We start from the raw sequence: 23,681 nt of genomic DNA, 5'->3' as shown, positions 1-23,681 counted from the left end.
ACTGGAGAAAAATGACCAGCAGATTAAGCTATAAAAATTTTACATATTGTCTTATAAAAAAAAAAATTACTTCAGTTAGCAAGTTGTGTTTCACATTTAAAAATGAACATGTGCTAGCATTGGCCAGTATAAACATAACAATGCCTTCACTTCTACAAAATAATTTTTGTTTGGTTTCAACACCAGTTACAGTAACTGCAAGAATATAAAATTCACTAGAAGTGACAAAACATCCAAGAAGACAACTAAATATGCTACATCTTACTTAAACTGAGAGGCTTGGTTCAGAAGGCAACTATAGTCTTCAGGAAGCTCTATTAAACGATTTCTTTTCCTAGGATACCTGGGTAAGTGGAAAAGAACTATTATGAGAATAATAAAGATCAAAGCAATTAACAGAATAAATAACTATGAATCCCTGCTAAGCTTTTGGTCACTTTCTGCAAGTGTCTACAATTCTAGAACAATTCTTCAGTCCTGGAATCCCAAGTGAGACGCTTCACATGGGAGCTTGAATATTTTCTATATTCCAGCAAAGTGTTGAACTTAAATTTCATATATAACCTACATGTATGAAGACATTTCATATTTCAGTTAGCTTTTGTTCTTTCCTAGAGCAGGACAGATTACTTGTCTAACAATGTTGTACAATCTCAATGAAGAGTCACTCCATGAGGAATAATAAACAAGACATTTAAAGACAAATGTACTTCTAGTAGTAGAGCACAAGGAATAAAACACGCAGTCTCTAACTTGCCCACAACAAGCACTTCATTCTCTCAAGTATTTTAAATCAAAACCAGAAGAAAACAATAACAGTAAGCTTACCTTATTGCAATGCTTTTCCCTTTCAAACAACTTAACACCACTGGGTCAGAACACCACCTATTTCAAACAAACATTTGCAGATGACAGCATTTTGGTAAAAATACACATTTAGGTTCATTAAACTAAACTAGTAAATGATAAGCAAACACAACACTGATAAAAGCATTGATATTTCTACCTAAAACTTTGCAAGGAAAAAAAGGGATTTTTTTTATACTTTTCTTAAGGAGAACATTTTAAGTTTGCATACAGGAGGAAAAACCTATGTGAAAAAATGCTTAAAATTATCATCATGCACATGAAAACACAAGATTAACACAGTTTAAAAATGCATGCAATCTTCAGACATACTCAGTTTCTCAAAGTGGGGTACAATACACAGCACCTTTTGGAATACATGCACTAAAAGACACAGCATAAATAAAAAAATATTGTACAGTCTAATAGAAAAACATTTGCTGTTTTTATTAAATAATCATCACCTAGTGGTTATTTTACAATTGTTTATTGCGTGATGTGTGCTTGCTTAGAATGGCCAAATGTGCCTATTGAAACAATGGCAGGTATTGGCCAGTTATTGAACAGAGGAACTGGTATGTTTAAGATGTTTTTTAAGTTATTTCTACAAAAAGGAGGAGAAGGGAGAAAGAACTACACCAGATGGTCAATCTAGCATGCTTCATTTAACGCATTTCTCAACAATCATCAAATTTAGTCTTCTGAAATAAGATTCTGTGAAAAAACATATGGGAACCTGCATGATGATTTGGCAACTGTTACTATTACGTTAAATATGCGGCCTCCTGCTTGAAACCTGTTTTTCTGACTGGGAGCACTGTAACTATTTGTTAATCCTGCTTCTAGTGATCTTTCCCAATGTTCACAAGCATCATCTTCTGTGTTCTCTTAGAAGCACTGTTATGTCTTTGAGCCAATATCAAGGAACAAGTAAGACAAACTTATTCAATAATTTACTTGTAAAAATTATTGTATTAATTTATAAGTAATAATATATACTACACATGGAATTGATCATAATAAAACTGTATGTAGAGAACTGTCTAGGTCAGCTATATGGACTATAAGTTGGAAATCAACAGTTCAAAACATCCCTACATGGAAGAAGTCTGGACAATAAAGGTTAAAACAACGAGAGGTTAGAAAACTCAACCAAACAACAATGCAGTAAAAGTTAATGTGAGTCAGAGAATTCTGCCAAGAACCAGGAATAATCATTAATGCAACCAGGTGCTCAAATGGTCACATTAAATACACATTCTCCAACACAATATAGCTGGATTATTCTTAATTGGGGTGGGGGGTGGTATGTCTGTTTATTCAATTTGAGGTTTAATGCAGAATTTAACCAAGTCTTTATTTACCGCTACTTTCACAAACTAAAAAAGGGGAAATTTAGGTCAAAAACTAGGAAGGAAATTCTTTCTTTTGAGGATGGTAAGATACTGGAACAGGCTGCCCAGAGAAGGTGTGGATGCCCCAGCCATGGCAGTGTTCAAGGCCAGGTTGAATAAGGCTTGGAGCAACCTGGTTTAGTAGAAGGTGTCCCTGCTCATGGCAGTGGGGTTGGAACCAGATGATCTTTAAGGTCCCTCCCAACCCTCTAACATTTTATGATTTCATGACTGCAGATGGTAATGCTCAAACTGTACCTTTTAAACATTAAGCCACTTTACACATCCACCAGTCTATTTTGCAAATGCTGAGAAGAAATAATACAAAGCCTCACCCTGTCAGCTACGGGATTTTCTACAATCTCATTTTATAGCTCATGTAATCAGCATTTTTTCTGTAGACAGATTAAAAATAGGCAAATGAACATTAAGTGGCATATCAAGCAAGCAAAGGTTTAAAATAACTTCTGCCTGTATGGTTTCATATAGGTCTGCAAGCACTAGTCCCGTAAACTATAATTACTTAATATTGGAATTACCATAAAATAGAGAATGCTTTATGTTTTTGAAGTGCTTTAAGAGATTCAGTGTACCTGTGCAAAATGTTTAGAACTTCAGTATGAATTTGAGCTCAATCATTTATTACCAAACTTGATCTAGAATTCCCACAGGGCCACCACAACAGAAAAACATGGCCTGTCCAGTCCCAGTTAGTACCTTTGAAGCAGTGGATTTACTGTGTCCCAATATTCATGAAAGAGCAGGAACAAATTTGTAGGTAGAGAGAGGTAACTACAAAGTGCCTTGAACTGCCCTTCTTCAGAAACTGCAAAAGAAAACATGAACAACTGCTTAATCGTTTCACCACTACTGAATAATTCACTCAAAACTAGAAATCTCCTGATCCCTTTTCCATTGAACAGTCTGCATCCTACATCTTCAGCATAGCTCCTACATAGTACAATTGGATATTATTCCACCAACTTAATCAGAGCTATAGTAACTTGGATTAGCTGAGGATCTGTTTAAACAAATTTGATTAATTACTATTAAGTATTTTTTAATGTGTAAGTTACTGCAATAACAGAATTCCTTGCTTAAATTACTGCATAATATGTAACACAGCGCAGTAGGTTTCTGTACTCGCATTTTTGTTTTTCACTATCCTTATGACAGTCCTCGATATTAAATTTTGCTGTAATAAATTCAGTGCTAACAGATTACATAAAGTTGGGCTAATTTAATAGTTTGCTGGGTGGTCATTTATTGTCTCTGCTACAGAAAATGACATTTTTGGTTCACCAGTAAGACTCTTCCCTACAGCATCAAAGATCCAGACTCCTGGTAAGGATAAGCATATCCTGAAGTGCAGAGATTTTGACTTGTATATTCTAATAAAAACTCAAACTTAGTTCACAGTTTATATAAATCAATTTTATATTTTTGTTGTTATATGTTACACATGTTATATTTTGTTTCAGTTATTCATAGAAATTATGGTCCTTCTTTCCAAATAGTTGATGAGTCTGTGTTTCACTGCATTTTGACAGATGTCAAACTTTGTTTTTGGGGTTAGTATCTGCAATGCATTAGGTTTCTTCAAGGAAGAGGCTTAATTTTTATAATGTGCTTTATATCTATTTGACTTTGTTTTGCTCAATCCCTGTACCTTTAGCATTTACCAACATTAGCACTACACAAAAAGATTGTTTTTTTAAAATATACTCCAGGCAATTTCTCAGGTGTTATAATCTAAATTCCTGAAATTATGCTTAAACCACTGAATCTTTATCAACAACTACTTACTATCAATAAATCATTGATAATTCACATATTTGCTTATACTCAGAACCTCAAAAGTAATGCTCTTCTATGCAAAAAAACCCAAGACAATGCAGCTTCTCATGCCTGTCCCTTCCTTTACAAATTAGTAAGTCCTTTACTTCCCAAGTCTTACTTTAATGTATTGAGTATTGTTAAGTTATTGGGAACATTTAAAAATTCTTTCAAGATGAAAAAGGTCATACATTTGTTTTCTCACAATTACCTTGTAGTAGTTCCTCAGGTGGAGAAACTCCCAGCAAATAATGAAAAAATAAAGCAGCACAACGAAGGTAAGGCATGATGCCTGTTTTAACACAATCCCACACAAGCCAGCCTGGAATATCCTGACTAAAGCAACTGTAAAACACAAATGAGAAATAGCTGCAGTAGTTCACAGTGCAAATCCTTCTAGCACTTTCACATTTTGGCTAGCCTTGGTAGAATGGTAGCTGTGTAGAAGCAACACTCACGTACCCCAAAATCTGTGAAACACAGCCACCAACACTTAACTTCCAGCTTCCCTTCTTCCTAAGGAATGAGTACTGAATTTATGCTCCATACCTGTACTAAATCTTCAAATTAGGTCAACTTCTATTTTTCTCAGAATTACAAAAAATAAACAGCCAATACACAGCTCTAGGTTATTCAAAATAATCTGATATAAATAGTGCAACACATCACACAGAGCAATTGATTCTTACACTGGTTGTATTTTATTACTAAAAGCCAGTCAATTTTTGAAATGGTGAAAATTTTTGATTCAGTTGGTGTTTTGAATGTAGTTTATGAAAGAGAAAAATCCACTTAGACCAGCGTAAGTGCTCTTCAGAAACAATAAAATGAATAGAATAAAAAAATTACTAATTCATACTTCATTATGGAAGTCACAACACTAACACTCATCATTTACACTTTATCCCCCTTTTGTAGTAGGGCCATTTCCTTCTTTCTGGATTCCATTCATAACACAAGAGATCTAAACCAAAATAATCAAAGCAAACAAAAAATAAATACTGTAAATGGATGTATTTCTCTCCAGAATGGATACAGGTATTTTTTTATTCTCAGACAAATGATTTACTCTGCTGTCCACAAAATGCAGCACTTTAACTAAAAGCATTCCTTTCACCAGTTTCAGTGTTCAGGAGCATGGGAAGAAAGCACAAGGCACTTTGCTAACTCCCCATACAAAATGGGTAATTTTTTTCCTGTTTTCTGTGTTGTGCTGGTCAATCCTGTGGAATGCTATCTTTCCAGGAAAATGTAATGCTGCATCTGAATTGCACTTACCCACTGGTGTACTGGCAAACCTCTCTACAGAAGGACTGTGCAGACTGTGCCTCCTCACTGTTGTCAGATGAGTGAGCAGTGGGGGATTCTGCACACAAAAAGATGAATCCACTGTAAATGCACTCCATCCTGACACACTTCTCTTTTACAAATACTAAAACCTTTTTTTATTATTATTTAATTGCAGTACAGAATTATTTCCACTTTACTTTGCTTAATTCTTTTCTATTTGCTATTTTCTGCCTTAAAAATGTTCTCCTAAGACTGAATCCTGTAAGGAACAATCAGGATTACTCTCTCATTGCTTATCCTCATGTAAAGAACTGCTTCCTTCCCTTGAACTTTTGAAGTTGTCCTACATAGCTTAAGCTACAGAAAATTTAAAAAATGTTTAGTTTTTTTTTAATTCCTATCACACTGAAGAAAAAGAAAACTAGTAGCTAGTAAGCCTATAGGCTACTGGTAATTTTTAACAATGTTATGAAATAGAGAGGAAAGTGAAAGTCTCTTCTATCAGTTTACAGGATTCTGTATTTCGGATCTGGGTATTTCCTAAGTTGAAGGGTGCAGAAAATTTTATTTCCCAAATCCATAATCATTGTCACTGTACAGCTCAGTGACACTGCTTGGCAGAACTTTGATTCTCCTACAAGGAGTGAAAAAGGGAAAGTTACCCCTCTGAAATGACTGACTGGAGCAAGTACTGGTATATCAATAACTACTTTGTTTTCTTAAAGCTTAAGTACACAGAAGTGATATAATAAAATGCTCTGAACTTGATGTAGCGCTATTTCATTTTTATCAGAAAACAGTTATTACTACCTAGCCCTAAGTGTCACTTTATTATGAGAAAGTTTATACCTGGAAGACACTAATGGTGTCAATACATTATTTTTAAGAAATTGTGCAAAAATGTCCAAAAATTGTGACATAAATACACATCTACCTGTTGCTGAAGAGATGACAATTTGCACTATGTGTGCCAGTGTTGTCAGATGGAAGAGGTAGAGGTGGTTATAGGCTGAACTAACTGAGGAAGGTTGCAAGTCTACAGCATCTTCCCAGTATAAAGATGGAAAGGATAACACAGCTCCCACCTACAGCGAAAAGGAATAGGCAAATATTAAAGTGACAAAAATTTGGTAATAGATACAAGGGTAACAATTATATTCTCACCATACATTTGTATTTTATTTCTGTAGTCTGTTAATCTATCTTGCTGGTTTTAATTAAAAGTGTAGGAAAAACCCACTGGAAAATATTAACCATTTGTGCAGCATGGTACATAGGAAACTCTGAGTTGCGTGGTAATTGCCAGTTTAGAGATACACCAGGACAGGTTGTCCAGTTCTAAAAAGCTTAATTTCTGTTCTTTGACATAAGACAAAACACACTGCAATAAGTGAGAAGTGAGACCGAGCATTAGATAGAAAAGCAGCCACGGTAAAACAGATTTTATTTGGTGAGTTTGGTTTTGTTGGCTGTTTTATACTTGCTTGGGGTTTTTTTAACAGCAGAAAAACCAATAATACAGATTTGTATTAAGAACAGAAAGAAGAGGCTAAGAAAAATACCAGAAGGTAATGAGAGTGAATGTCAAGGAATCAGAACGTATGAGATACTGACTGAGACAAAGGGAAAGTGAGGGAAAGAAACTGAGTATATTTCTTAAGTTTATTTTTTTTATGCTTAATAACAATGGAAGTGTTAAAAAGAAGATTGAGATTGCAAGCATGAAATTTAATAAGAACAGGACAGCAAAGACTTGAAAGTTAGCAGAACTAAAAGTAAACATACATAGCAGTCATATGTAATCATTTGATTGTTGTTCTTGTATTATCATTTGACTGATGCAAGTGAACAGATAGTGCAGGACTATTTACAGAGTACAGAACACAAAAATTTATGCTCAAAAAAGAGTATTAAAATGAAGAATAAAATGAACCTGCTTACCAAAATGTGGAACATATCAACTTCTAAGAGTGATGGAGTGTCCTCCCCTTTAAAGTTTGGCAGGAGAACTACAAAATAAAGTATCAGTTATACATTTAACACATATTTTCTTCTTTTGGATTGAACTGTAGTACTGTAGTATCACAATCTGAGTTTAGAGCCTCTATCATTTCAGTGTTTTCATCAAAGGTCTCTAAACTGAGGATCTATTTAATTAACTGCTTACGCCTGATTTAATTGATTGTGCATGTTTAGCTATTTCCACATGCCCAAACAGCTGACAATTTTAATTAATATATCTTCAAAATTCTGGTCTTTATTTCTCTGGCTCTAATAAATCCCACACAGTGTTAAGGGTGATGGTCCTTAGGCACCTCAACACTAGATGCCTCACAACCTCACCAATCCAAAAGCCTAAGAACTACACCTAAGAGTCTTATCAAGTAGAAAGCAAATGAGAGTGTGGGATTCACAAAGGCCACCATACTAACCTAATCAATAAGAAACATGGGGGAAGTTACATGCCCCAAACTAGCTCTCCCTGAGACCGAAATATCTTAAGCTAGGTTTCAAGCAGCCTTTTGAAAGTACTGCAAATCACAGAATCATAGAATGGTTTGCATCAGAAGGGAGCTTAAAGATCACCCAGTTTCAATCCCCCTGCCACGGGCAGGGATGACACTCACTTCATCAGGTTGCTCAGAGCTCCATCCAGTCGGGCCTTTAACACTTCCAGGGATGGATCATCCACGGCTTCTCTGAGCAGCCTGTTTCAGTGCCTCATCACTCTCACAATAAAGAATTTCTGTCTAATAATTAATCTAAACCTTATCTTCAGTTTAAAACCATTCCCCTTTGTCCTGTCCCTATCTACCTCGATAAAAAGTCCCTCTCCTTCCTTTTTATAAGCCCTGTTAACATACTGGAAGGCTGCAATGAAGCCTCCCCAGAGCCTTCTCTTCTCCACACTGAGAAGATGAGGTCTCACAATTAAGAAAGAAATACCTATTTTGTGGCTTTATTCACCTGTTTAGAAGAGAATTTGAGCAATTTCCAACACTGCCAGAAATATGTGGTACCCATCTGTTCCAGACTTGAGTACCTGTAAGTCTGGGTAATCTGGGGTGAGTTCAATCCACACCCCGTAATTTCAGGCAACTGAAGCGAGCACTGTTGACAAGTACTCCGACCCTTGTTTCCACGCTGTATTAACCTGTGTGCCATTTTGGAACAGAAACTTCTGTGACACAAAAGGTAGCACAGAAAAGAAATACAGTACCTCCTAGAAGACGAATCAGGTGTTTCTGAATCAGGACCTGGGGGGATGTTGTTCTCTGAGCAGCTGCAAACTGCACTAATGCTTTAAGGCCACTGTGCTAGAGCGCAAGAGAAAATGGTTGAACAGGAAAAAAGGCTAAATATAATAGTGATACAGAATTGTAAAAACATATTTACGTCTACAAACATAAACCACATTTATTAATTAATTTAATATGAACATCCATATATAAGCAGACATATTATTCTTTCAAAGTGCTCTTTATACTATGGATCCACACATTGAGAGATATCCCTTGACAGAGAATGATCTTGATGTTAGCAGTTTCAACAGGTTTATAGATGCATGTATATCATAAATAAATTTTTTTGTTTAAAATATATTGCATATCTTACTCATCCATACCTGTCTATTTTGTAGAGATCCAAATAAAGGCTTGCCCTCTGTTTCCAAGAGGTTTTCTTAAAATTAAACAGAGAAAAAATTAAGTTGCTTTGTTCTACACAACCTAATACAAATTTATTCTTAGTATAGACACTCATTTTTAAAGCTCAACTTCATTCTTATAAAGAGAATTCTCTTGGGGAAAAAAAAAAATTGGTCTTAAATAGCACTGAACATTTCCCAGATAAATTATTTTAGTAAGCTTCATAAAAATTTTCAGCTTTCAGACCTTGCTAACTAAGGATTTAAAGGAACATTGTTTCATATGAATGATAACACATTCATTCTATGGATTCAGATTTATTTTCAGGTACCCTTATGCAACGCTCCAGACCACCAAGTTTCATTTACAGAGATGCTATACAGCCATCTTACCCTCATGTTTATCACAGAATCATAGAATGTTAAGGGGTTGAAACAGACCCTAAAGATCATCTAATTCCCACCCCCCAGCCATGGGCAGGGACACCCCTCACTAGACCAGGTTGCTCAAGGCCTCATCCAACCTGGCCTTGAACACTGTCAGGGTTTGGGCAACCACAACTTCTCTGGGCAACCTGGCAAAATTTGCACTACTGCATTTGACTGCAGTTTAATAGAAATATTTTGAAAACAAAATTCCCAAGCTGGAATACAATTTAGCTTTCCTCCCTGAGTGCACTGGTTCTGAAGGAATAATAAAAAACAAGCCAATAAAAATAAGAAATCAAATTCACTCCGTTGAGTAAAAAGGTATGGTGAGAATATAATTTTTTTGCACTTTAGTCGCTTTTTGGATATGAAACAGTACACTTGGAATTTTTAAAATTTGATCTAATTGGGAGATTTTGGTTTTTTGGGTTTTTTGGTTGTTTTTTTTTTGTTTTTTTGGTTTTTTTTTGTTTTTTTTTGAGTTTGTTTCTTTTTTCAAGGATCTGGCTTTTGGCAATAATACTAATTCAGATCCCTTGGGTCAACGATGCTTTGAACCTCCTCTAGGTTTCTCTAAAGTTCCTTGTCTAGGCAGCTTGGCTACATGCCCACTGAATGGTTTTAATAATGCACTATGAGTAGACTCCAGACCAGCATACTGAAGCTATGCAAGCAGTTTTGCTTTACAATTTCACAAAAGTCTGCTCTATTTGCAAACAAAAATGAATCCAAGGAAGCGGTGAATGAATCCAATCAAACTGTCACAGTAGTCCCTCTGGCTTTATACTCTTGTCCTCCAGAGTACTTGGATTTTCTATGATTAACACAGGCCTTCAATATCACACCTGTGGTAACAGTTGCATTTACATACTTGCTGGCAAGCTCCTCCCTGACAGCCACCAGTATCTTTTTTCATATACCAAACAAAACCAACCTGCACATCATTAAGTATAGTAATGTTAATAAGGTGGGTGGTTTCCAGTCTTTTCTCAACCTTTTTGAAAACTCTTAATAGAATCCATCGAAAGATGCAATCAGTTTTGTGACTATTTCTGCCTTATCAGAATATTCCCAATCCGCCTAAAAACCTTCTAAACTCGTGATACTTCGGTTCAGTCTTGTCCATTAGAGATTTAAGGTAGACTAAACTTGTACTTCAACAGTTTCATCAAGAAACAGTTGGTATAACTGGCAAATCACATTTATGGACATACACAATTACATTCTCAATTCCTTCATCTTGCATGTCAGACTTAGCTCTTGCCTTTCTCCCTGCCTGGAAGCCTCTACAGATTTATCTACAGCTTCATGTTTATTACACAAACTTATTTGTGTATGTAATCCAGAAATGAAATTGGATAAACAGGTACATTATCCCAAAAAATGAGATCACTTTTCTGGTAATTTTTTTGCCTTCAGAGATTCATGGTAGAGAATGTTTGGGTTAGGTTTTTTGGCGGGTTTTTGGTTTGTTTCTTTTTCTATCAGGTACCTACTTAGCAATCTCAGAGTACAAGAGACTTTCCTCTACAAATTCCACAAAGATTCTTTAAGGATACAGACAAAAACAAATAATGAGACAGGGAGTACTATCTCACAGCTATTAGATATTTAGCATAGGAGATCCCTGCAGGTCAGTGATCTTTGGCAGCCTGAAGATATTAATTGAACACGCTTAAGGTTACAATCAATAATGTGGAACATGATCACTAACTGCTGTCTCAAATTAAACTCAATGTTGGCATTCCATATCTCATTTCATGATCTAAGAAAAACATCCTACTATTTATATTGGTTTATAGATAATAATTCTATTCTTATATATGCAATTACATATAATTTACTTTGCTATACTATTACATATGGCTCGTACTTATGTAAAAGTATTATTTACACAATCATATTGTATGAAATTATACAATCAAGCAACTGTAACATTTTCAATTACGAGACAGACTAAACTGAAATTATGCTTTACCTATACACTGGATGGTAAAAGCACATGTGCTCCAGGTCATCATAGGAATCCGGGAATCAGCTTCATTTGGAGCCACTTTTAGCCCAACTCTGTAAATGGTGGTGGCAAAGAGAATAAGCATCTCCTTGATACTGCTTGAGTACTTGGCTCTGCAAAACCAAGACAAGATAATTTCAGTCTCAATTATTAATAGTATTTATTACTTACTGGTTAATCAATCACTAACAAAGTAAGTTCAATCCAGGACAGTTATTTATGAAAGAAATACTGAATACAAAGACTTTTTGTCTGGACAGAGGTGAAAAAAATCCCTAGCTTTCAGTAGTAAACAAATACCTTGACATAAAAGGACTCTACAAATTGAGAGATTAAGAGCTGCCAGGATGGAAAATATTATTCCTGTGTACTACACTATAATTCAGACTAGAAAAATGCAAATATTTTGAAGTAAAATACAATGAAAGTAACATTGTAAGAAATTGTAATTATAAATCCTGAAGTGAAAACAATAAGATGCTAAAAATGGAAGACATTTCAAGTGTGTTTTTAAACATATGTTTTAGCATTTAAGCTCTCTTCAAATGACACTAGGCTAGTTTATGTAAATGTAGTTATATGTAAAAAAGCATTTAGCAGTTTTAATGGCTTGTGGGTTTTTTTCTAAGTCACACACAGAACTTTCTAACAGAAATACATGACATTTGTATTAAATCTCCATATCTCTATGGACAAAACAATTGTACCACAAAGTCTGGGGTTAGCCAGGCTCACACTTAAACACCACTTTAACTATAGAATTTTTCCTATGAAGATCAGTTATCAAGAAAAATTTTGATTCAGCTGACAACAGAACATTTTTTATTATTTTACAAATAAAACATACATGTGGGTATTTTGCATAACTATGATGTCAGTCTGAAGTAGCAGAAGTAGAGTACTTACAGCATGATCTAAAAAGAAAGAAAAGTATCTACCCATTCATTGTGTTTTAGTGGGCAAAGGCTTTTGGCCACTGGAATTAACACGCTTAATGTTACAACTGGCAATGTGGAACATGACCACTAACTTCTGTCTCAAATTAAGCTCAGTGTTGTTATTGAGTTTAATTCAGAATAGAACAGAAATAGAAACAGACAACACAGCCCTATTCCCCTAAGTGATCCACATTCCACCCTCGTGTCCAAACCCACCTGAAATCTATGCCTGAAACAGATGTGTGGCAGGAAAATTAAGGCAGACAGACAATAAATAACTTGCCTAGAGGCACAGCAAGTAACCCAAATCACTGGAATTGTGGATTGGAAGATTCCAGACTTCTAGCTTTGTACAAAGAACATAAAAAGTACCAGACTGGATTTGACCAAAAGGTCTACCTAACTCCTCACAGATCCAATATTCAGTGAATGCTCATGGAAAACAATAAGTAAGCCCCCAGTCAGATCAAACAAATCATATGTCTTTCCTTCAATACAAATTCTGAAATATACCTAGGATACTGAATGGAAAATTAATATAATGGAGGGAAAACAGGCAGTAACACTTACGAGGACTGAACTCCGAAACTAAGGATGGAATGGAATTCCAAAGCTGAGTTCCCTGTTCCCTTGTTGCTGAAAGCTGGAAGATTTTGTTTCTCTCCTTCCAGGAAAAAAAAAATACATCCACATTAAAAACCAAAGAAGCTGTTACAGTTTTTACAGCAGTTTAACAAGAGGGAGTCTTCTTTTTATTTGAAACTGATTTGAAAATAATTGCAAACACACCTCACCAGCCAGACTATTCCATGATTCCTCTTTTAAGTAACATTTGCCTCTATTCCCCAAAATAGTAGATTCTCTGTGTCTTCCATTTTCTAAACACTCATGCCTGTTTTCATTTTGTCCTCTTTAATTTAGTTTTTCCTCTTTTTTACTACCTCTCAGTCAATACAAAAGTTTAATTGACCATGAGAATTAGTCTGTTGACATCCTCTCCAAGTGCACATAATTTTTTTTCTACAAGAAAGATGGAAATAATTTAACAGAAGCCAGAAAATTGGTGAGGACCCCGAAATCAAGATATCAGCTCAGAAAGAGCAATGCCTTTATCCCCAGCTTTATTTGCTACTGCCTTGATTGACAGCAAAATGTATTCTTTATTTGAAGCTTTCTGCTGGTACTAGTTAAAACATGTACTGACATATATCCCACAGAATAGCTTAAAAATTAAGATAACAAACCTTTAGCATTTTTCACACTGTAGCCTGATATCCTGACTGTGACAATCTCCAGCCACCTAGCTAGGGACAGAATTTGAGCTACTGCCTCTGCATCCTCGCTGAAAACAAAAATAGAAAGCAGGTTTTACTCAAAGAACCACCTTAACTTAAAACAGCAGACACAGCTAGATCCAAACACATTAACTCAGTATTTGCTCAGTTTTACCAGCTTCAGAAAATTTGAGGGAACAGTACAAAATGAAGTGTAAGGCTAAATACTAGTTCTAGGTACTTTCTCATTTGATTTCAGCTCTAAAGAACAGACAATCCAAAAATGTTTTATAAAAAGTAAAAAATTTACTGCTAAAAGACGTATATTTGGCTAAATAATGAGATATGCAGTATTTTATACAGATGAGGAAGCTCAAACCCAAGTTCTCCTTCCAAAAATTTGAAAAGCTGACCAGCCTCAAAGTAATTTTTCCTTTTTATTTTTAATTAGAAGTTATGCAATCTGATATTTCACCTGTTTATTTTTTGAGCCTGCAATGGGATGATAGGAATCACAGTATTGCACAGAGATTTGCAAAGTGGACAAAGATACTCTCCATTCTCCAAGTCAAATATCTGTTCAACATGCAGACGTTGTCGGAAGTTCAGCTGCATTGCTTCGAAGTATCTACAACATTAAAAAGGAAATTACTGGAAAGTGGAATGGCTCAAATGCAACATGAGCACAAAGGTTCAAAGCATAATTATACAGCAAACACTTATCCAAGCCAACAAGTATTTTCCTTTGACTTATAACTCTTTTACATGCTTGGATGTGAAAATACAAAACCTTTGAGCACACAGATGAAGTCATGCAAAAATGCATGGTATATCACTTACGGGAAAATGATGGCAAGTTTTCCTTGCTGATAATATCCTTATAAATTTCATTAAGATTTTGCAGACAAGCAGTCCTTATATTTTCTACTTTTCCATCTTCAACATAATGACACACTGTATCTAATAACTCTCCTATGCAACTCACTATAGTGAATTTGAAACAGGTATTGAACATATTGTTATTTAATTTTAGGAAACACTACTGGTAACATTTCACAAATGGTTAATCACCTATTGATTGCAATTACTGAGCCTCATGACTAGACAGTGGAACTGTAGCCTTCTTTTAACAGGAAGCGAGAATAATATATATTAGAATATCACACTTCAACTACTTAACTGAAAAGGAAATAAGAAACAATTATGATCTTTTTACATGTTTCATTATAATTTTTGCCCCCTTCTTAGTGGATGCAGTAAGCCTTCAAATTTCATTAATGTCTCATTGGTATTTATAGGAATTAAAAAGATCAAACATTTAAATCCTCTTCTCTGGATACAAATTCAGTCCTAATGTTCAGACCGAGTATGTAGGATCTTAGAGAGAGAGATGAAATTAATCTAACTTCCACACCAAGGTTAATAACTAGATTTTTTTTTTTGCTTTAAATCATACATCTTAAAAAAATAAAATAAAATCCCATTTCTGTGAGAAGAGAAAGTGGATGTGCAAAGGCAAGTGCAGAAGTTCTAATGAATACAGAATATTGAGGAAAGTATTTTGTTATGAACTAAAACCCATACATCTATTTTCCCCACATTCACACAACTGTGTTTTTGCAAGCAACTCCTCTTCCTTATACATGGCAACTACAAGGATACTCCACTCATTTCAACTTGCTCTGTTTTAGAGGATTTGAAGTACTTTGAGGCTGTACATAGAAAGGTATGGCAGGCATCGTTTGGAGGAATATTAGTAAGTTAGAATGTCTGTTATGTAATAAATAAAAGACTATACTCAAACCTTCTGTGCCATCCCGTATGAGAAGAGCCTGTTGTCCACTTTAATCCCATTAACCCATACAGCAAGTCATCTTTTCTTAAAAAGAGCAAGGGAACTGAGCTCCAATGTTGCACTACTTAGATCTACGCAGATGTAGAGGGATCTGCCAAGAGCAGATGTATTATACTCAAGGAACAGACTTCTGTATCATTTTAAGTGTGTGCACCTATTTATTTTGTACTGATGTTTTACTGTAAAAAACAACGTATATATACACATGTAGAAAAGTGAACGATAAGCACTAGAAGTTTAGTAAGACTCTTTAAAGTAAAATGGCACAAGTACAAACAACAAACCTCAAGAGATTTTTTATAACATATGTCATATAAATAGTCGCTTGTAATTGCATGACCAAACTCTATCCAGTGGTGGAATTATTTCTTTATTATTTCACACTGTTCATATAGTTTAGACTTGCCAGACCTACATGGAGTGAAATGTAGGACGATTCTATTCTGCAAGCTAGAAAACTTGGGCCTTTTAATGTTCAGGTTGCATTCAAATCCAGAACACTTGGTCTCAGTTGTGGGTCCCCCAAACAATAGAAATCCAGTAAAATTTATAGCAACTGCATCAATTCTTCACCCTTAATTTTCATTAAGGGTACCTTCAATGATATGGGAGGGGTCACAAATAAATATTCGTTGATTTAACCACTTCTAAATGCAAGAATCTCTTCTAAAGACTCACTGGAATAAACCAGTTTCACCCTTTAAGTACTGACCTGGTGACAGACTTTCAGAGTACTGTTGCTACTGAATGCTCACTACTGGTTCTCACTGGACTGCTAAAAGTAAACCTACTCAATACAGTTTCTTATTCTTGACCAGTTTACTCCATTGTTTATATTTGCATAAATTAGTAACTCCTTAGAGATTCTTATCTGGGTCATAGAAGGCCCTAAAAACTTTTGATCATCATCATCAAGTCAAAACATCTTTTGGGCCATTTCTAGATAAGTAGAAATAGTTTTCATCCCTTAATTAAATATCCACTTACTGTACTGTGTTTTCAGTGTACTCTTAGATGATTTAGAAAATAGATTAATTAAAAATCATTAAAAGGCAGCAAAGACACATCCTTACTTCTGCCAGCAGGCTGCATGCATCACATGACCACAGCTCCCTGTGTGGGTCCCACAAGGTAAGTCAGGGTGCATGAAGAGAGGATCTAGTGTATCTAGAAACACACAGAAAAATTATTGAATGAACAGTAACGGAACTTCCCATCAGTATGAACAGAAATGAGCAGCAATATAAACAGAACATGAGCCTTCAGACCTTATTTTCCTACAGTTTGCACAGTCACATCACAACTTCATTTGGCTAATTTTTCCAGACCAATCATCCAGCAGAGTAATGACAAGCAGAACCCATTTAAACTACTGAAGGTTTTCCACTAATTATAAAGAAAAAGATGCCAAAATTCAAAAGCAAATTGGTTAAAAAGAAAAAAACGTGCTTCTGTACTGGAACAGATCTGTTGTTGGATTCACTATCACTGAAGCTTTTAATGTCTTTCTTACTTTATTTTTACATGAAAATGAAACTACTAAGGACAAGTAGGATGAATAATTTCTCCAACTAATCCCATATAATTTTCAAACCACTGACACCAAAAGCACTGCTGAATAACAAAAATCAAGTCTCTCTTTTACTAATCTTGCACAATTCTAAACAACAGAAACATTATGAGAATGTACTGATGTCTTTGTGTTGTACATGCAGCCAAAGTGAGATCCCACTTTCACTTTAAAGATATCTAAATAATACTGAACAGCAGCAGTCCTCCATGCCTCATCTGGGGGACTGTTCGTGATTTTGAACAAATACACTTGAATCTGACAAAATGAAAGAAAAAAATAGAACCTAAATTGCACTGAAAATAATTCTGTTTGACTGCAGCTGAAGCTGCCTAAAGTCAAATGGAGAATGAAATAGAAAGTAAACTTGGTACAACACTGAATTGCTACCATCTGCACTTCTGCTGGGGGAACAAGCATTTTTCCATTTTTTTAGATTTTGAAAGAAAAAAGTTCTTACAGGCCTCCTGTAAGAGCAGCAGGGGACCATGCAGCAGGATATAAGTACTATAAATAATGCCCAGTGATAGCTTTAGAGAAAGAAACTCCATTCTCTTCTCTTTAAAATTATTTCAACAGCCCAGCATCTCACTGCAGAAAATTTACAGGTGTATCTGACTACAAGAGCACAGGACTTAATCTGTACTTCAGGGTACCACAGAAAAAAGGAAAAAAAAATGCTGTTAGTATATGACCTAGACTAAAATTCTATAAAACTGGCTTTAAAATGCCATTACCAGTAGTTTGCTGATAAAAAGAAAAATGGATCAAGCAGGATTCTGTAGGAGTTTGTCCTAGCCCTAGGACTATTCAGTACTTAAAATTATTCAGAAGAGAAAACATGCAATATCTTATTAGTGAAACAACCTGGTAAAGGTTTGTAAGCATGATAAAAAGTAGTGTAATACCATGGGGAAATATGAAAAAACTATGAACTTTCCTCTGATAACAATCAAGAGTTTACTTCTAAACTAAAGCAGGAATAATGAACCACACAAACAGAATTTAAAGCTATTTTCTACATAGTACTGTTAATAAAAAAATAGGACATAGCATCCATTTTGCTCTATGAGCTGACCACAAACCACAAAAGAACACCCCCACATCTGAAAATAAGAAGGAATTTAAACTACAAGTTGTAACAGCATCTATCTTGAAACATTACTAACTTCCTTTTTCAAAAAGGAGAAAAATGTAAGTACTTAAGTCCTCCCTTACAATTGTATTTATTTTCTTCTTTCCCTTAAGTAACAGACCAAAATTTCCATCATATTTAGTCAACTGCTACTTACAAAAGAACTTCTGCTGGGTTTTGTGTTCCCTGCTACCAACATGCAATTACACAAATGTAACTATTGTGACCATGTAACTTTCTTGTATTCAATGTTTTGTTCACTCATCAGATGCTACCATACGATCCTCGCTTAGAATTTTTAATTTTTCATATTGTTGTTTTTATTACTTCCTGGACATGTAAGGGGGAAAAAAAACCCAAACCAAAATGAACACCCTAACCATTTTCAGGTTGCCATATTGGTCTCTGATAATGTTCATTTATTTCCTCCATATTGGGAAAATTTGCAGCTGTACCTGAATAAACAGGAACTGTGAACAGTCTTGTTTTTATCCAAAGCCAACTACCGCCACCAAATCTACGTATTTTATTAAGTCTTGTGAGATTAAACCATTTTCTAATTTCCCCCAGCAACAAATCTAAATCTTCATATACTTCTCCTTTAAGTTTTAAAGCATGGATTTTAAAACAGTTTAAAAGTTTTCACCGTTTTTTTCTTAAGTAAGGTAAGCCATTTAGCAACCGGACCAAACAAAAGAGTTTAGTTGGTTCAAAGAGTTTCATCTCCAGGTACAGAACTGCTTGTAGTCTTAGAGAAGAAAAATCACGTACCTCCTGAGAGTTCAAGAATTCTGCTCCTATCCTGAGTTAAGGCAGTCGACTTCTGCACACAGGCAGATAATACCATGGCAGCACTTTCCAACTTTACTTCCTGCTCCTCCTGACAAAGAATACAGGTCAAAACTTCTTTCTCAATGACAGATGGACCTCGTTTGGGACCCAAAACAATTCTGGAGTAATCAACTGCTGAAGAGATGCTGTAAGACCAGAAGTGACACAGATATAAAATAACCATCTGGATTCTTCCAGACATCTAACAAGGTCATACGCTGCTAGTATTTCTGGATTTATACCAAATTACTTTACAAAACCAAATAATAAAGAAATTGCTCAATCCTCACTAAAATGCAGCATTCTTTAAAAATAGAAAGAGGAAGCGAGCTAGCATAGAATAACAGTAAAGTAGATTCAGACAGCAAGAAATTCAAGAAACTGTATTCAATGTAGATTAAACATATTTTAAACATTAAAAATGTTTCCCATTCTTGAAGCAAACAAATGAATGCCACTACCAAAAATAAATGCCACTACCTTAATCCAATGCTTCATGATACAACAAGCTTCCACATATTTTTAAAATATTCACTATTTCAGAGTTCAACAATGATTTACAGAACATGCTTTATTAAAGACCAAAGCATAAGGAAGTGATCTGTACTTTTCTTCCAGCAGGTAGCTCTGTTTTCCAGATTAGTTTTGTACAGTCCCAATTAAACAGAAATTGTGAGCTGTATTAGGCGTACTATACTGCTGAAGTATCTCTAGACCAGGAGCAATGCATACCAACAAAATTATAACCAATATAAATCAAACATCTTCAGTATGAAATAAGATGCTAAAAACCTAACAAAAAATCTCAAGTGATTTGAGCTACAAGAAGCATACTTTCTTCATTGCAACCTAAACTTAAGGCACATTGGCTTTCAGATTCTTTCCAAATAAAACACTTAAATTTTCATACAAGATAGACAGTCACCTCCAAAATTACAGTGTGGTCAACTCGACAGCTTTCTAATGACGTTTTCTCAAACATTAAACAATATAAGTGTTCACCATCTGAAGAAATTTTCTTTTTATAGTTTATTTTATGCTGCTCTACAAAGTGATCCACTGTTTTTACATCAGCACACACATGCTATTTTACATATAATTCTATAACAGAAGATGACTTAAAAGGAAAAAGAGATACAAGTTTGTTGACTAGAATGACAAAACCTTGAACCTACTTACGTACTTTAGGTTGCATAATGAACTCACGTAGCAGGTAACGAACTCTTCCCACCAGAACTCTGAATGTCTGTTTTTTCTTACCTTTCTTCTTCCATAATAGCATCTTCTTTCCCCTGGGCCTCCAGTGTGTTTTCATACAGGAGCTTGTGGGTTTCAATGAAATTCCTCTGCAGGGCAGACATCTGGGCCATTATCTTCTGACGGTGCAACCTTGCTGCTTCCGCCTTTCTCTTCCGCTCAGCTTTCTCTTTATCCTGAGTGCTCTGTGTCTTACAGTAAGAGAATAAAGAAATCTCAGGCAGCTGAGAACATCAAGAAATGAGGAGACACTCTCCTCATTATAGGCATTCTAACCACTGACATAAAATTCCTTAACTGACGACACCTTAATGAGGAAAAAAGCTAACTGCTATCTAAAATAAAAATAAATAAAACTCAAATCTTTACATGTTGACTAGGTTCATTAACTAACACTGGACTTTTGTGGTCTACAAAAGGTCCCTAGTACAATTCCTAGCCCAAAGACATGATCAATAATACTTGAGTCATTTTAATTAGGTACTTGTCTGTTCTTAAGAAATTTTAGCGAGGTGAACATCAAAGCTTTCTCCAGTGTTCTGTTATTCTCCCCATAAGCAAAACCCTACTGAGTATTCAGTATCTCCCTTACGGAAATTGAAGAAAATTTTATCTTGAAGTGCCTATCCATGACACAACAAATGTGTCAGCATTTTATGCATCTGTGTATTGTATTTTCATTATGGTACACTGGAAAACCATTATTCTTCCAACATTTACTCTTGTATCATGTTTTCAAAAACCATAAACGAAGTATTTCTATGCTTTAGAAACACAGAATTCAAAAAACACAGATAGACTTTATTAAAATATATAGACCCTAACTCTTCCCACTCAATTATTTAAGGGACAAATACAACATTATACACAAGGTTTCCATTCACAGTACCATCACTTTTCCAGGAAATCAAACAACAAATTGCTCCACAAGTAGAACTGTAAGAGACTAATTTCTTACTGACTTCTGTATTTTGTTTGATCCCTTAGCAGATCTCATACGACATCTACCTCAAAAAAGAAACATGGCATATGCTGTGTGGTAAGTTTAGAACTAGGCATGCAATGACCAGCCAAGAGATTGCTTGGCAGCAAGCAGTTGCCAAACCAAACGTGTAAGAGCAAACTGGTCTGCCGTTGCTTACTGGATAAGGGTAATTAGATTCTTCTTTTCTGTTCAAATGCCAATTGAAAACACAACCACTCCACAGGACTGAAGTCACCTTTGAAATCTCCATTTCACTGTGTCATTTGACCACAGATTCAGAAGTTATTTTAAGGGAAGGGCAAAGAGACTGACAATAAGAAAAATTACTTAAGGCTCATGTCTTTATACAACCAGGGCAAAGCAGATTAATCTCTTGATAGATATCGTAAATTATAAGACGTGATTTAAAGTGGACTTGTATTTCTAATTACTGTACAATGACAGTATAATAGAAAAGGTGGTCAAATCACAAAGACAAGAAATGGAAAGATGAGCACAAATTACTTCCTTCAGCCCCTCAGTTGCTTCACTTGAGAGTACGACCAAAGCTCACATTAGCTGCTGATAATTCCATGAAACATGTTTAGCACAAATTTCACTTACTAAAAATATTATTCTTGGAACCTAAATCCTAGTTGTAGACAAGATACCAGAAATTAGTTTTGAAAAATCATCATTTTAGGCAACAATAAATTTAGGCAAATTATTGAAAATAGCCACTCAAAACATTAAATACAGAGCTTCCCTGGACTTCTATTTTATCATTACCTCATCACCTCTAACAGCTTCTGAGCCTGACGTAGCTCCTACTGTTGGCAAACTAGATTTTTCTCTCAATCTCTTCACCGTGTCAAACATCTGAAAATAGAGACTTAGATGTTAAAAAGAAAATGCAACTTGGAACAATATAGATTAATACATTTCCAATACTACAATATATAAGCATTGAACAGGCTGCCCAGAGAATTTGTGAACGCTGGAAGTGTTCAAGTCCAGGCTGGATGAGGCTGTAGGCAATCTGGTCTATTGGAAGGTGTCCCTACCCATGGCAGGGGCTTGGAGCTAGATAATTTTTAAGGTCCCTTCCAACCCAATCTGTTCTATGATAGACAGGATTAAAACTCTTGGTATTTCATTTTATGTTAGTTTCAGATTTTCAAATGGATTAAACCACTCAATACTCCTAAATAACAGACACACCCAAGACTGTATGTGCACTCCCAGAACACTACTTTACTCATTATTTGCTGTTCTTTTGCAACAGATATGAGGATATGCATACAAATGTCATTACTGGAATGAGTTACCCAAGCAAAAATTGACCCAATACTTGAAAGTACAAGTAGCAAGTACAGTGCTGCAACAGATTAAACTTCTGAAGCAATCACTGCAGATGTAAACACTGGACTATAGGTAGGAATCATAACATCTTCCAGAAAAGCTTTCTACATTACTGAAATCAGATCATACTTATCTCTCCTTTGTGTACCTGCAGTATCCAATTGACTGTGTCCTTTTGCGCCTCTAACTGGGGAACTCTCTTCAATTTCTCCAGAAGCATTAACACATTCACAGCATTCAAGGCTGAGCTTCCCATTCCTTTACAAAGTGAAAAATAGAAAAGGGCCTTCAGGGAAAAAAAACCCCTAACATTTTAATGTATTTACAACCATAGAGAAGCCTTAAAATATTGCTGATTATGTAACACACATGCATGAACACAAACTGTGTAGTTACATTTCTGGTATCATTTCATCTGCTTATTCCAGTTCTATAGAGTATAACTTACCCTTTGTAGATCAACTATTTCTTAATTTTTGCTTAATAATGTCTGCTTAGAAAAGAATGGCCTTTCCTTTCGGGGGAAGCAGTAAAGCTCTTTAGAGCTTTACCTATGTTTGCTAACAGCTTATTGTGTACTTGTTTATTTCTAATCACAAAAGCTACTGTAATTACAGTAATTATTTCCTTCCTCACAACTTGGTGAGAGTTCATAGCATTCTAGGCCCTTCTCTAACACAAAAATGCTTTAAAATGGAGACCATTCTCTTCAATTATATTTGTTTTGCAGCACTTTCCACACAGAATTCATTTTACTTTTTTAGTAGGAAGACAAATACATTGCAAAAAGAACTTTCTTTTAATAAATTGCTTCTCAATAAGAGCTTTCTTACAAAAATACTGATTATTTTTGCATCCCTTACATGTAAGCAGGGCTTTGGTTTTTCTGGTTATGCAAAACTAAAGCTAGCAAGGCATTCTCTAGCATCTCAGTTATAATTGCTACTTTTATTGTATTCCTATAGTTGACAAGAAACTTCTTAAATGGAACTACTTTCAGTGTGATGATGATGCTTCTTCCTCAACAATAAGAAAAAATT

At 35.2% G+C, this 23,681-nt stretch overlaps 1 protein-coding gene across 2 annotated transcripts in view; it reads right to left on the bottom strand.

The window, feature by feature from the left end:
• UBR1 (ubiquitin protein ligase E3 component n-recognin 1) overlaps nucleotides 1–23,681 on the bottom strand; it is a 65,728-nt gene that overhangs the window by 3,916 nt on the left and 38,131 nt on the right. For both annotated transcript variants that reach the window (XM_039552185.1, XM_039552186.1), the window contains exons 27-44: nucleotides 22,790–22,899; nucleotides 22,069–22,158; nucleotides 20,319–20,506; nucleotides 18,999–19,204; nucleotides 16,596–16,689; nucleotides 14,143–14,295; nucleotides 13,638–13,735; nucleotides 12,964–13,057; nucleotides 11,420–11,568; nucleotides 8,992–9,047; nucleotides 8,587–8,683; nucleotides 7,308–7,375; nucleotides 6,301–6,451; nucleotides 5,355–5,442; nucleotides 4,288–4,421; nucleotides 2,958–3,066; nucleotides 829–885; nucleotides 266–343 (exon numbers count right to left, since the gene is read on the bottom strand). In XM_039552185.1, the coding sequence (XP_039408119.1) occupies nucleotides 266–343; nucleotides 829–885; nucleotides 2,958–3,066; nucleotides 4,288–4,421; nucleotides 5,355–5,442; nucleotides 6,301–6,451; nucleotides 7,308–7,375; nucleotides 8,587–8,683; nucleotides 8,992–9,047; nucleotides 11,420–11,568; nucleotides 12,964–13,057; nucleotides 13,638–13,735; nucleotides 14,143–14,295; nucleotides 16,596–16,689; nucleotides 18,999–19,204; nucleotides 20,319–20,506; nucleotides 22,069–22,158; nucleotides 22,790–22,899 (2,020 nt within the window). The remainder of the gene's footprint in view (nucleotides 1–265; nucleotides 344–828; nucleotides 886–2,957; nucleotides 3,067–4,287; nucleotides 4,422–5,354; nucleotides 5,443–6,300; nucleotides 6,452–7,307; nucleotides 7,376–8,586; nucleotides 8,684–8,991; nucleotides 9,048–11,419; nucleotides 11,569–12,963; nucleotides 13,058–13,637; nucleotides 13,736–14,142; nucleotides 14,296–16,595; nucleotides 16,690–18,998; nucleotides 19,205–20,318; nucleotides 20,507–22,068; nucleotides 22,159–22,789; nucleotides 22,900–23,681) is intronic.

The sequence above is a fragment of the Corvus cornix genome, chromosome 5, assembly GCF_000738735.6.
Source record: "Corvus cornix cornix isolate S_Up_H32 chromosome 5, ASM73873v5, whole genome shotgun sequence".
Classification (NCBI taxonomy): domain Eukaryota; kingdom Metazoa; phylum Chordata; class Aves; order Passeriformes; family Corvidae; genus Corvus; species Corvus cornix.
Note: the sequence above shows the minus strand (reverse complement) of the source record. Positions and strands in the feature narration are given on the sequence as shown.